General features: G+C 35.3%; 1 protein-coding gene across 1 annotated transcript; it reads left to right on the top strand.

Moving 5' to 3' along the window:
- On the top strand, window positions 1-1,808 carry LOC149847786 (3-oxo-Delta(4,5)-steroid 5-beta-reductase-like). The gene is made up of 2 exons (XM_090009475.1): window positions 1-138; window positions 432-1,808. Exons 1-2 carry the CDS (start codon window positions 100-102, stop codon window positions 1,557-1,559), a joined length of 1,167 nt encoding a protein of 388 aa, XP_089865601.1. The 5' UTR covers window positions 1-99; the 3' UTR covers window positions 1,560-1,808.
- The last annotated feature ends 12,713 nt before the right edge of the window (window positions 1,809-14,521 follow it).

The raw sequence follows: 14,521 nt of genomic DNA on the forward strand, positions 1-14,521 counted from the left end.
TTTGTAAACGTGTATGTTCTAGTCGACTGTACATAAGATCGATTGGACGCGTATTCTCTTGTTTTGCATCTCTCTCTGAATCGATCGGAGAGACTCAGGATGAGTTTATGGTGGGCTGGAGCGATCGGTGCTGTGAGGGTAAGGCGAATGAGGAGGAAGAAAAAGTCGTCGAGTTTTCTCGATTGAATTTTCCCCCTTTCTTTAGATTTTTTTTTTGTTTTCCCTCATACGAATCGCAGAGCAAAGAAAACAGAATATACCCATCATGTTCCTTTTATCTGCGATCTCTCCCTTCTCCAAGTTCTTTTGTTGGTTTTCGATTTTATGAAGCAGAGAAGCAAGAAAAAGAAAGAAAAGCAATCGTTTTCCTTTTTATCCGTTCCGTATCTTTTCCCCTCTTCTAATTCTCTGTTTAACGATCGGGTTTGCAGAAGAAGGCCGAGGAGGATGAGGAGCCGCGGAAATTCGAGAGCGTGGGGCTCGTGATCGGCATCACGGGGATAGTGGGCAACAGCCTGGCGGAGATCCTCCCGCTCTCGGACACGCCGGGCGGGCCGTGGAAGGTCTACGGCGTGGCCCGGCGGCCGCGTCCCGACTGGAGCGCGGACCACTCCATCGAGTACGTACAGTGCGACGTCTCGGACGCGGAGGACGCCCTGTCGAAGCTTTCCCCGTTGACGGACGTCACCCACTTGTTCTACACCTCGTGGACGAACCGGTGGTCGGAGGTCGAGAACTGCGAGGTGAACGGCAGGATGCTCCGGAACGTCCTGGACGCGATCGTCCCGAACGCGCCCGGGCTCCAGCACGTGTGCCTCCTCACGGGTGGGAAGCACTACTTCGGGCCCTTCGAGAAGATCGAAGGTATCGTCACCCACGAGCCCCCCTTCCACGAGGAGCTCCCCAGGCTGGCCTGCCCAAACTTCTACTACACCCAGGAGGACATCCTCTTCGAGGCGGCTGGGAAGCGGGAGGGGCTGATGTGGACGGTCCACCGGCCGACGACGATCTTCGGGTTCTCGCCGGCGAGCCAGATGAGCCTGGTGGGCACGCTCTGCGTCTACGCGGCGGTGGTCAAGCACGAAGGGTCCGGCACGCTGCCGTTCCCGGGCAGCCAGGCGATATGGGAGGGCTACGTCGACGCGTCGGACGCTGACCTGATCGCTGAGCAGATGATCTGGGCCGCAGTCGACCCGTACGCCAAGAACGAGCCCTTCAACTGCGCCAACGGCGACGTCTTCCGATGGAAGCAACTCTGGCCGGTGCTGGCCGAGCAGTTCGGGCTCGAGCCCGGTGGGGTGGAGAGCCTGAGCCTGGAGGAGGCGATGAAGGGGAAGGAGGGGGTGTGGGAGGAGATCGTGACGGCGCACGGGCTCAGGCCTACTAAGCTCGGCGAGGTGGGCACGTGGTGGTTCGTGGACTTGGTGTTGGGGAACGACTTCCCCGTGGTGTACAGCATGAACAAGAGCAAGGAACACGGGTTCCTTGGGTTCAGGAACACGTTCAAGTCGTTCACCTCCTGGGTCGATAAGATGAAGGCCTACCGGATCGTGCCGTGAGCTCTGTGGGGCTGGATGCGGGTGAGCTCACTTGGGTTGGTCGAGTTTGTGTGTTTGGTTACTTGATCTTGAACTTGAACTTGAACTTGAACTTGGTAAGAGCTATCTATTGTGTGGTGTCATGTTGAAATGTTGATGTTGAAGAAGTAAGCAGCTTGGGGAATGGGATTTGTCATTTTCGTGGCTCGTTTATTTTGTTTTTATGACTACCTCTGTTACTTTTATTTGAAAATTATTTATTTGTGTCTCCCTTTCTTCGCATGGGCCGCACCAGATGGGTAGCACAATATGGAGTCCTAGGTGGTAGTTGTATATCGCTTCCGGACTTTGGAAGGGTTTTTTTATGCTTTCCTTAGATCTGATGTTACGTGTTCTGCATTATTGGTTTTTGGAAGAGGGCTATACTGTCATTGCAAAATGGTGCCCTTTTCAAAATACTTAGACAAAATTCTTAGCATATATAAAATTGATGATGCTTGACTTTTTAGGATATTTTAGCTTTTCCAAGCCGTTGAATTTCACGTGATCAATAGGTAAATTGTAGCAATTCTTCAATAAAAAAGAGATTCTACAAGCATACAAAAATAAAGTACGAATTTTACAAATATAACTTGCAAACCTCTTTTAAGTAAATACCCTTCAAGGAGATATATGTAAATGTCGGTCAATACCAGTTGTGAATGTCTTCAAAATACAATATGAACTTTGTGAATATTACCTGTGAATCTCCTTTAAGTAAATATTTATTGAGGAGGTTTGCAAATACAATATGACTTTCGCAATTATAGTATGAACTTCGTGAATATAACCAGTGAACCTTCTTTAAGTAAATACTTATCGATAGATTCGCAAATGTCTATCAACATTTGCAAATACCAGTTGTGAATGTCTCTGGATGTCTCCGACTTTTGTACTCCGATAAGATATCTACAAATATAGTACGAACTTTGCAAATATTACTTGTGAATCTTTTTTAAGTAAATAGTCATCGAAGAGGTTTGCAAATACGCTATTACATTCATAAATATCTATATATTCCTATCATGTACCTCATTTGCAGATTTTTTGAACATTTGTACATTAGACATGAGATTCATAAATTTTATAAAGACTTAAAATATGAATCTTCTCATATTTTTGTGAATGTTTGTACTAGCACTAATGTTGTTGATGATTATATATATTTGTTGGTGTTATAGATGATTTATATTTGTTTATGTATTTTCTTTAATATTTAGTGATTTTTCTTAAGATAATGAGGTCATGGTTGATTATGCACAAACATTCAATTAGTGTGATGGGGTTGGAGTTGATTGTGCACAAGCATTCAATAGGGGTTAGCGTCTTTGTTAATTGAATGTGTAAAAGATATATGTCAAGCCTTTTTGTTACATATTATTTTTATTAGATAAATAATATGTTGTGTGGTTGATATAGGCAATTAATAATGGTCTCTGAAAGAGTTAAAGTAAATTATCGTAACACTTATTACACTAATTAGAGATTTATAATTGTCTAAAAAAATAGCTTTAAGGAATTTATGGTTTTGATTTCTTGTAAAACCGGATATGCGAAAAAGTTATTGAACCTCTAGTATAGTTATTCTTCAAACGTACAACCGACAAATATGAATAGATGTTTTAGACGATGATGATGTAGAATCAATGTTATTTAGTAGTGATGTTTACTGGGTGACTTGCAAAGTTAAACAAAGAGTAATTGCTAATAAGAATCTTGTAAAAATGTGCATCTATGTCAGGCACCATTTATTGAGCACAGTCCTTTGGTGAATATCCAATTGTCTCAAACTGTGAGCGATATCTTTTAAGCATTAATTCATATATTTTGATGAAATTGACTATTATCCCATGGAGACATCTAAGACTAAAATATGTTGTCTTCCATACTTATTCTAGATATCATGTTGGATATTGCATGAAGCATTTGAAAAAAAAAACTTTTCTAAGAAATTTGGTTTACCACTTCATATACTTTGGTGAAGTGCAACTCAAGCTACCATGAACCACAATGCAATTATTTTTTTCAAACTATGAGCAAGATACAACCGCATACGATTATATTGCCACCGACATGAAACTGGTGTGTTGGGCTATATCTCACTTTCTAGGAAAAAATATGGGTGCTTGACATCTAATATAGTAGAGTGCTTCAATTTTTGGATTCTCCCCATATATGACAATCCCTTAGTGTCTCTTCTAAAGAGACTGCATCTCATGTTAATGAAACTATTTGAGAAAAGAAAGAATATTAGATAGAAAATGTTAAATATTATTGTGTCTAAAGTAAAAAAAAAAAGATAGAAGCATGAAAGAGAAAAGCACAACTACATTTGGTTGACGTATATTGTCAATGACGTATGTACGAGGCCCATGACCATTTTCACAACTAAAGTGTTGATCTTCAGAAGATGTAATCTTCTTGTGAAGAGTGGCAGGTGAGTGAGATTTCATACGAATATGCAGTTGCATGCATTTATATGAGGGTAAGCTACAAGATAATTATTACAACTACTACTTTAAAGGTGAATCATATCAAGCTATGCATCATACATTTTAATTTATTTCTATGACAGATAATTTCTCACACAATACTCCATTGACTATTATTTTAGTCTATCCACCCAAGGTGATGCATTCACACGGGCGACCTAAGATGAAGACATGAATAACACCACAAAAGCATGTTGTGTCATATAAGTGTAGTGTATGTGATGAGGTTGACCACAACAGACAAAAATACACATAACATCATGTTTGAGTACCTCTTGTTGTGAATTGAGTGTGTGTTTGTGTATGTTTTTCTATGTGTATATTTGTTAAGAATTATTTTTTTATGTATTTATCGAGAGTTTTTAAATGAACTACTCAAATATCTTATGTCTTCTATATATATCTTAGGCCAATCGCGATATAAAACCTAAAGATAAACATGGCAGTAGAGAGAAAAAACAGGTTGATAACAACTAGCTACGTGAAAAGAATCTGGTTGTAGAGCTGCCCGAGCATGAATTCTACATAGATATTTTGTTGTCCAATAATGTAAGTATTAGGTTTATATGTTTGTTACATTTGTATATAAACTGATTTGAATATAATATGAACGTATCACATATGACGATTATGTAGCATCTGTGTAGATTCATAGAAAAACTCATTCAGAATCACAGCCAGGACATGGCAGTAGGTAAGAAACAAACAAAGACTATTGATCTTGCTTCATATTTCTCGATGAGTCTTCAAAGCGATCATCCTATTGTTTTCTTATCGATTAAGAGAAACTAGCTTTTAACAATTTTCACAATAAATGATTGAATGTGAACATACAAAAGAAGGGACTCATATTTTCTTGGAGAACCAAAGCATGTTGTATACTTTTGAGAAATATGACAAGGTATTTGTTGAACAACGTTGCATTCTTACATTTCATTTTATATATAGATAAATTACTTATGTCTTGAACTCAATATATGTACAAATCTTAATTCCTTTCAACTGGGGCAATGAACACTGGGTTCTGTGGGAGATGACCATGAAAGAAAAGAAGTTTAAACTTTATAATTCTATGGGGTCTGTATATAATGCAGATAAAGGCATCAAAAATCTAGTATGAACTCATTACTTATTTAATAATATCTTTATTTTTCTCTTATATTTGGTAGGATTAATGTTAGGTTGAAGGTTTTTTTTTTGCAGAGTGCTTTGGCTACAACACTTAAATGACTTGTCCCATGGTTAGTATTCTACAACAAGAAAATGAGTAATTACTTTACACATGTATCTAAACTTGATACATACTTATACATGTTGACTTTTTATATAATTGTTGCAACAAAGATTGTGATATATTTGTCCTAATGTACATGCTATACTTGAGCAGAAACATGAATCTTCATTCAAGCAGGTACGTGTTTGTGTCTTGTTTTGAATTGTTTATGTGATTTAAGCTAATTAGTTATTTATTAATAACAATTTTTTCAAGTTGATGCAATAAAGTGCATAAACAGTTTGATCAATTACTACAAGAAATTAAGAAAGAAGCACGAAAAAGAGACATTCCAAAAGAAGGGAGTGGAAGAGACAACAAAGCAAAATGCACTAAACACAAAAACATCCCTTGCAAGGAAAGCGAAGCCTACTATCTCAAAAGGTCCAGAAGCCAAACAAAAGGATTCAGAAGTTGCACTAGAGGACCTTGATGAGAAAGTTGACATTAAACAATTGTGAGACTTTTTTAGTCATACTTTATAAATTACTTTGATTAATGTTTTCAATGCGTACTTTATAAACTACTTTGATTACAAAGTTACGCAGGTTCATTTTTCATGAATGAAATGAATATATGTATCATCACAGGTTCATTTTTTAATAAATAAATATATGTATGAGCATGCTCATTTTGAATGAATGAAATGAATGTATAAATGTAAATATATGACCACATTCGTATATATAGGACGACATCTACATATCATAATGTGTGAACCTTATACCATTCATAACTGAGGAGTTAACCTTATTAATTAGATGACATTCACACAATAAAATGTGTGAACCTCAAACTATATTTGTGAATGTTATCACATATTTGAAGATGTCCATATTTGAGAGTTGCGAGATTCATATTAAAATAATATGCAAAGGTCTCCACATTTGCAAATATGTGACAACATTCACACATATGGGATAAGATTTATATATCATAATATTTGAATCTCACTACATTTGCAACTGAGGAGTTAACCTTATCAACTAGATGACATTAGAACATTAAAATATGCGAACCTGAGACCATATTTGTGAATGTCATGACACATTTGCAAATATCCATCTTTGACAGTTGTGATGTCCACATGAAAATAATGTGTGAAAGAACTCAGATTTGCAAATATATGACCATATTTACACATATGGGATGACATTATCACATCATAATATGTGAACCTCACGACATTCACATATTAGAATGTGTGAAACTGCGACCATATTTGTGAATATCGTCACATATTTACATATGGCATCTAATAAAGAGTTGCAAGATGATGGCGGCACCTACGACAGATACAAGACACGATCGCGTTCCCCAACACCAAAAAGCTAATACATGCTAACAAGGTCTAAACTAAAAATGTGATCGAATCTAATGCTAAATACGTAACAAATACAACACATGTCCTAGGCAAAATCAAAAAATGACTGGCTGAATTTTAGGAAACCTATTTGGACACCCAAACAATCCAAAATGAGAATTTAACGTGTGCAACTATATTAAAATATTATTCTAAATATGCAACAAAAAATTCAGACCTACATAATTATTTCAACAGTTTGTTGAGGCATTTCACCAAACACTTGGTGAGCGTCTCTAAAATGAAATTTTGACAAAGTTTCTTTTGTATTTTTCCACACAAAAAATTTGTGAAACATATATATCTTCATTTCCAAATAAAGATACAAACATTCACAATATAAAATAAGATTTAAAACATTACTATTTTAGTTCATTGTCATACACATAATCAATCCAATGCAACTCAAAAAACTCCAAAAAAATGAAAAGTGCAATTAGTCCTTTGATATTAATCAAATGTCATAATAAGAACACCAAGACAGGGACAATAATGACAACAAAAAATAACAAGAATCATCCAAGAGAGAGAGAGAGATTTGAATCAGACTTAGCTCTTGTGAGTTCGTCACTGGCCAAGATGGTTCTCACATCCTCAATCCCAACAATGCATAGATGGACCAGTTCGGTGGTCGACGTCCGATCGTTCTTCCCACGAGCAACCTTTGCATGATCAAAGAGTGCCAAGTACGTGAAATGGTGGGTAAACTCCACTCATTCATATTCATGAAGAGGGTGATGTTCAGCAAGTGAAATTCATCCTCCCCTCTTCACATTCTTTTCTTTTTAAGAAGCAAAAGAAGAGAGAGAGAGAGAGAGAGAGAGAGAGAGAGAGAGAGAGACGTGTCTCCCACTTTCTCGATTTTTTTTCAAGCACCTCTCAAGGACCCAATAGTGGGTCCTTAGAGTCCAACGGGTGGGAAGGCATTAAATGTGCTTCCCTGGATCCAAACCACAATAGGTTGGATCTAGCATCGCTCTGATTTGGATCCAGCATGGCTAAACCTTTAACAAAAAAGCTATAAAAATAATTTTTTAAAAAAATTATAAAACTACCGCAAAACCTGCAATACCCTCTGATGGCCTAAACAAATCCTAATGGCCATCGAAACTATCTTGATTAAAAAATAAAAATATAAAAAACATAAAAAAAAAGTAAATCTAATTTTTTCAAAATTTGGATTCTAAACTCTTCACTCTTGGTGTAAGCTGGGTTTGGGTGACCAGACTCGAACTCACCCAGATGTGTTGCATCACAAGATCCACATGAAAATAACGTGCAAAGGTCCCTATATCCGCAAATTTGGGATGACATTCACACATCATAATATGTGAACCTTACAGCATTTGCAACTGAGTTACCTTATCAATTGGATGACATTCGCTTCTCAGAATATGCAAATGAGACCATATTTGTGAATGTCGTTATATATTTGCGAACCTTTTTTATGTTATAAAATGATTTTTGCACACTCTTAAGCGTGAATATCCTGAGGTTCACACATTATTATACGTGAATGCCATCTATTTGATAAGGTTCTTCTCAGTTGTGAATGTCATGAGGTTCACATATTATGATGTGTAAATGTCATCCAATTGAACTTTCTCATACATGTATTCATTGCATTCATTAAAAATGAACATGCTTATACAATCATTCATTTTTATTTAAAAATGAACCTACTTATATAATCATTCATTTTATTCATAAAAAATGAACTTACTCATATAATCATTCATTTCATTAATTAAAAATAAATCATTTATTTCATTCATTCAAACGAACCTACTCATTCACATTCACAATGATACGAAAGTATATACAAATAAAAAATATATTTATATAAATTATATTTGTTTGTGAATAAATCCATAGAACAAAAACAAATAGGGGCGCCACGTTGTGGAGGTTGCAACTAACTCCTTCGTGCTCTTAGCTCCTCAAGCTTCTTATCCTTGCTAAAGATAATAAGGTCCTCCAGAGAGCAGCATTGTCAGAGTTTGAGAAAGCTCTTATAAACTATGTATAATGAGGTCCTTGTTAGAGAGCTTCATATCTTTTGTTTTTAGTAGATTCTACAACCTACAAATTTCAACTCTTGCAATAGCTAAATCTGCAGTCTCACCACTTGTAATCCGTCTTTGCTTCTGTCTCTTTGCCCCTATTTGCTCATTCTTTCATTTGTAATCAAAGTATATATATATATATATATATATATATATATATATATGTGTGTGTGTGTGTGTGTGTGTGTGTGTGTGTGTGTGTGTGTGTGTGTAAATATATGTGCATTAACCTATTTGTAAATATATAAGGGTAATAAATTTGTAATGAAAATAAATTTGTAAAAAAAAAGAAAATACATGGCTATATATGCATTAACATCTCAATGCCCCTCTTCATCTTATAATGACTTGACAACTATTGGGTATCAGCAAGTACATTCTCATGGCGATGGAGTCCCACAAAATACAAGTCAATGCCATCACCACTAATGTGCCAATTTTTTAGTTTGAAGAATAACAACATGGGGTAATCATTTCACCTATCCTTCGAATAAGTTGACATGTTTCTGCTAATGATGAGAGGGTGATGAGGTTGTTGGCCATTTGACGTTCGACCTTATTCATGTTGTGCAACCAAATGTCCTTCCTTGCAAGGTTTGCGACTTGAACAACTACATCCTCTCCATAGGGACACCATATCATCTACAAAATGAGGTTTCATTCATGGTTAGTCGTATATTATATTATTTATAAAAATATAATTACTTTTTCAATGTATACTTGCATGTGTTTCGGCCAACACACACAACTTTTTTTTGTCATCTTCCTCTCCATCGCATGACCTAATCCACATAGCAATACGTAAAAATTGAGAGATTGAGTCATGTCCAAGGGACCTTCTAATTGATATATACTCCCATATCTAAACTTGCAAGGATCAATACGTTGATTAATACATAAATTAGTAAACAAAAAAAATAATAATATTTTTATATCAATCAAACCAAAAGAATATTTGTACCTCCAACAATACCAACATGTTGGCCAACTTTTTTTTCACGCTTCACTTGACTTAACATTAGTGTGTAAGTAAAGTTTTTCCCCATGCAAATTCATCGACGCAATCTAGGTCTTGCAACAGTTGCATATATAATGCATGGATCGCCTTCCCATCATTGTCGATGAATATACATGTGCCGAATAAGTAGAGCAAAAATGCTCTCTACCCTATAATCGACTTTCCCTCCAACATAGGGTAGCTTCCCCTTCATTCTCTTTATCTTGTTATTGTCATATATTTTTCTCAACTATGACAACTTCAACCTTTTACTTTTAAATGCATCCTCGGGTGCTCTCATTAAAACTTCAGATTAGTGTTTTAAATCCCCAAACCGACGTGCATTCACTAGCTTCACATGAGACTTCAGTCTGGTGATGTATGTCACATCTTTCAAGGCGATGGTCATCTCAAAATCAAAGATCTTAAACGTGTTGGTTGCCAGGTTCCAAAACTGCACCATGGAATCTACGAGACTAACGAATTTGTTATGTTATGACTTTCAACAATTTTCAAAAATACATTTGATTCAACCAGTCATTTGCTACCTCTGATAGTGTTAAGAACTAAGAATGTGCTTGAAATCAGTAGAACCATTGCATAAGGAGTGTTGGATCCTACGACTCTTGAGCTTGTGAATCCTATGATTACAATAAAATTTTCATGAAATTAGTCAAATATTATAATTAAGAGAAAAACATCTAACTTGAAATTCAAATTTGCGTAAAATTCTAAACTCACTATTCAAATTTTGTTTGAAGTTTAAAAATCATAATACAATTAATATTTAAAATTCTAAATTAAAATACAAATTAATCTAGATATCCTTTTTATATAATTTAATTTCAAATTCAACTCCAAACTGATAATTCAATTCCTACTCGAATTTTAAATTATAATCTTACAAACTAGTTATCTTACACATTCAACTCACAATGTAAAATCCATTTGAAATTCAAACTGAAACTAAAATTTACATTCAAGTTAATTAAAGAATTGCAAGAATCAAACTAATTATCTTAATGAATGTATGTCTATACTAAAACTAGTTATCATAAAAACATGCTTCACATATATGACATATTATTCAATGAATTTCTAATTTAAAATAGTAATCTTACATGCATGCTTTACACATAAATATTTTGGAGATTTAATTACAAGAATCATCGCAAACACATATATATGATAATTTAATTAATGATTGAATGCAACAACGAAATTAATCATAAATATCTTACAAACATATTGCATGCAATAACTTTTAAAGAAAGTACATGTCCACAAGCATTGGATTTTCTTTGTCGTTGCAACATCTTCCTCAGAGCATGCACTTGCTACTCTAATGGCTCATCTTCCACCTTATCAGACTCCTGAGCATCCTCCCTCACACTCTCTACACCTAGGGCCTTCTCATTTTGCTGAGGTACCTCCTCTGCAGAGGGACCCTCACTCACCTTCTTCTTCAGCTGAGGACCATCAACATCATTCACCATATTAGCATCTTCACCTTCTATCATCTTCAAAATCTTTTCCATTTCTCTTGTGACATCCTCCCTTGTTGGGGTACCTTTTTTGCCCTTCCCACCCCTACAGACATGTCCACACTATCTATCTATATCTCACCACTGCCGCTGCAGGTGACCATATCTTATGCTTCCTCTAATCGAGTATTGATGTTAGCACCAACCTAAAATTCAATCAATGGTTCCTTTAACTTCTTCACCACTGATTACACACATGAATCTCTCTCTTTGGATGCTTCTAAGATAGAAAACATAGTTTTGGCCACAAGATTCTCAACCTTTTCTTTTGCACTACTTTTGGCCACTGAAGGTGTTGACTGCTTATTTGAGCCCAAGTTTCAAGACCTCCTGTTACTCGTGATGCATTTATCGCGATATATGTCAGTCACCCATATTTTTTGCCATAGCGCATGTTCCTTTTCTATTCACGTGTCAAACCTCAACCATACTTCATAGTAAGATGAATCAGTAAGTGAGCAAGGTTGCTTGGTTTGCTATGTTCTATTAGTAGATGTTGGTATAGGTGTTGTTGTTTCCATGACAGTCTCTTCAATCATCATCTTATAATTAATAATTGAAGAATTCCTTACAAAATAAAATAGATACACTAATGATTAACAATTATTGTCTTTAGAACTTATTGTTCAAGGATTACATTGAAGATTGTAGCTCTAAACATAAGTCAATTCATGTATATATAAAAAGACATGATGATCATGAATATGACACAAAAAAAATCAAGGCGCATACTTGCATCTGTCAAACATCATATCATATAAATGAATATAAATGAGAAGAACTATGTGCAACATGATCAAATTATAATACAAATTAGGAGGCATATAAGAAGAGGGGGAACTTTTCTTTATTGAAAGATTTATCCATAATTCACATTTTTGATGGGTCTAGTATTTCAATAATGACTAAAAGACAATGATAATATATTATTAAAAAAAAGAAACAAAGCTAGTTAACCACTAAATCCTAGGCTTATAGGATTATTGTCAAGTTTCTTAAGTCATGGTTGAAAGGTAACATAAAAATATATTTACAAGTTCTTTTTTGGAAACATTTGACATAAAAAATATCTCATTGAGTTGGATTGCATCATAGAGCCAGAATTTGCAAAGAAAAAAAACTAGCATTCTTATGACATTTCTACTCATCCCAAAAATCCACGTTATGAAATTGTCAAGACTCAAGATCATTTGTCTAATTCTTTTATTTTCTTGAAACTTGTTATTTTACAATGAAATCACCATTTCTTTTCTCCTTTTTTTTTGTAGATTCCACTAGATACACGTAGATTAGTTCTCAAAAGTGATCAAAGCTATGCAATTATCGATATTTCTAATAAAACTTTAGTTTTTCCTTCTATTTTCAACATAGACTAAAATAACACAATGTTAGATTAACTTGAACTATAATTTTTTATCATGAAACCCAAATCAAGATTAAAAAATGTATTAGATTTATGATCAAGAGTAAAATAAAATAGCATAAAGAAATAAAATGCAATACATAGGATAAACATGCATGGCTAAAAGTAAAAAAATATGTTGAAAAAGAGAATGCCAAAAATATGTGCTTACCAGAAAAGAGAATGCCAAAATAACGTAAACAAAATGTATTAGATTTACTAATCTCTTCTTGATTATGTATAATGACATCTTTTGCTTCAAAAAGATCCTACAACCTACAAATTTCAGCTCTTGTAAGAGCAAAGCCTGTATTCACTCCACTTGCAGTCCTTTTAAGCTTTTGTCTTCTCTCCCCCAATTTGCTCCTCCTCCTTTGGTTATGTAATCAATATATATATATATATATATATATATGTGTGTGTGTGTGTGTGTGTGTGTGAGAGAGAGAGAGAGAGAGAGAGAGAGATAATAAATTTTCAATAAAAATAAATTTGCAAATAAAGATAATATATCTCAATGCCCCTTATTGTGTTTGAACTGCTTGGCAACTCCTGGTTGTCAATTTATACATTCTTCTAGTGAACATGTTTCATTGATACAAGCTAATATCATCACTATTGTCATGCCAGTTTTCAAGTTCAGAGAAGAATATTGTGAGGTAATTGTTTGATTGATACTTCAAACAAGTTGAAACACTCCTGTCAACTACGGAAGGGTAATGGGGTTGTTGTTGAGCATACTCAAATTGTTGGGTCACTCGGCTGACCATTTGGTGTTCATCTTCATTCATATTGTGCAACCAAATGTCCTTCATTGCAATCTCTATGGCTTGAACAACTACATCCTCCTCTATATCAGAGTCTTCGTAGGGGCACCACATTACCTAAAAAATGAAGTTTCATTCATAGTTAAAGTCTTATATTATATTATTTAAAAAAATATAATAATTTCTTTCACTTATACTTACATGTGTTTTGGTCAACACACAACTTTATAGTGCAAAGGTTCCTTTCCAACTGAGGACCCATTTCCCTTCTACCATTCTTCTCCTCCTCTTCCTCATAGTCTAGGTTTTCTCTAGTGCGTGACTTACTCCACATAGCAGTACATGAAAATTGAGGAACTAGGTCAAGTCCAAGGAGCTTTTCAATAAACGTGTGCTCTCATATCCAAACATGCAATGATCAATACACAAAGATAACAAAATCATGTTTCATATCAATCAAATCAAATCAATATTTGTACATCCAACAACACCAACATGCCGACTAAGTTTTTTCTTCTATAATTCACGTGACTCAAACTTGCATACATGTGTGCAAGTGAAGTTACTCCCTATGCATATTTATTTACACAATCCAGGCCTTGCACTAGTTGCACATACGATGCATAGATCGACTTTGCACTAATATCTATGAATACATATATGCCAAAGAACTAGAACGGGAACGCCCTCACCTCATTGTCTACCCTATGACTGACCTTCCTTCCAACACAAGGTAACTTTTTCTTCATGTCTCACCTTATTTTTGTAATATTTGTTCATTAACCATGGTAACTTTAACTTTCAAATGCAACATTGATTGCTCTCAACAAAATTTTATATAGGTGCTTGAACTCTTCAAATTGAGGTGCATTCATTGGCTCTCCATGGCACTTGAATCCGATGATACGTGCCATATTTTCCAAGGTGATAGTCATCTCTCAATCGAGAAACTTAAAAATATAGGTTATCGTATTCTATAATTGAACCAAAGAATCTATGAGAGTATGACCAATCTTCTATGGTATGAGCTCCAATAAATT

This window comes from Nuphar pumila, chromosome 1 (genome assembly GCF_984573655.1).
Source record: "Nuphar pumila chromosome 1, dmNupPumi1.hap1.1, whole genome shotgun sequence".
Lineage (NCBI taxonomy): Eukaryota > Viridiplantae > Streptophyta > Magnoliopsida > Nymphaeales > Nymphaeaceae > Nuphar > Nuphar pumila.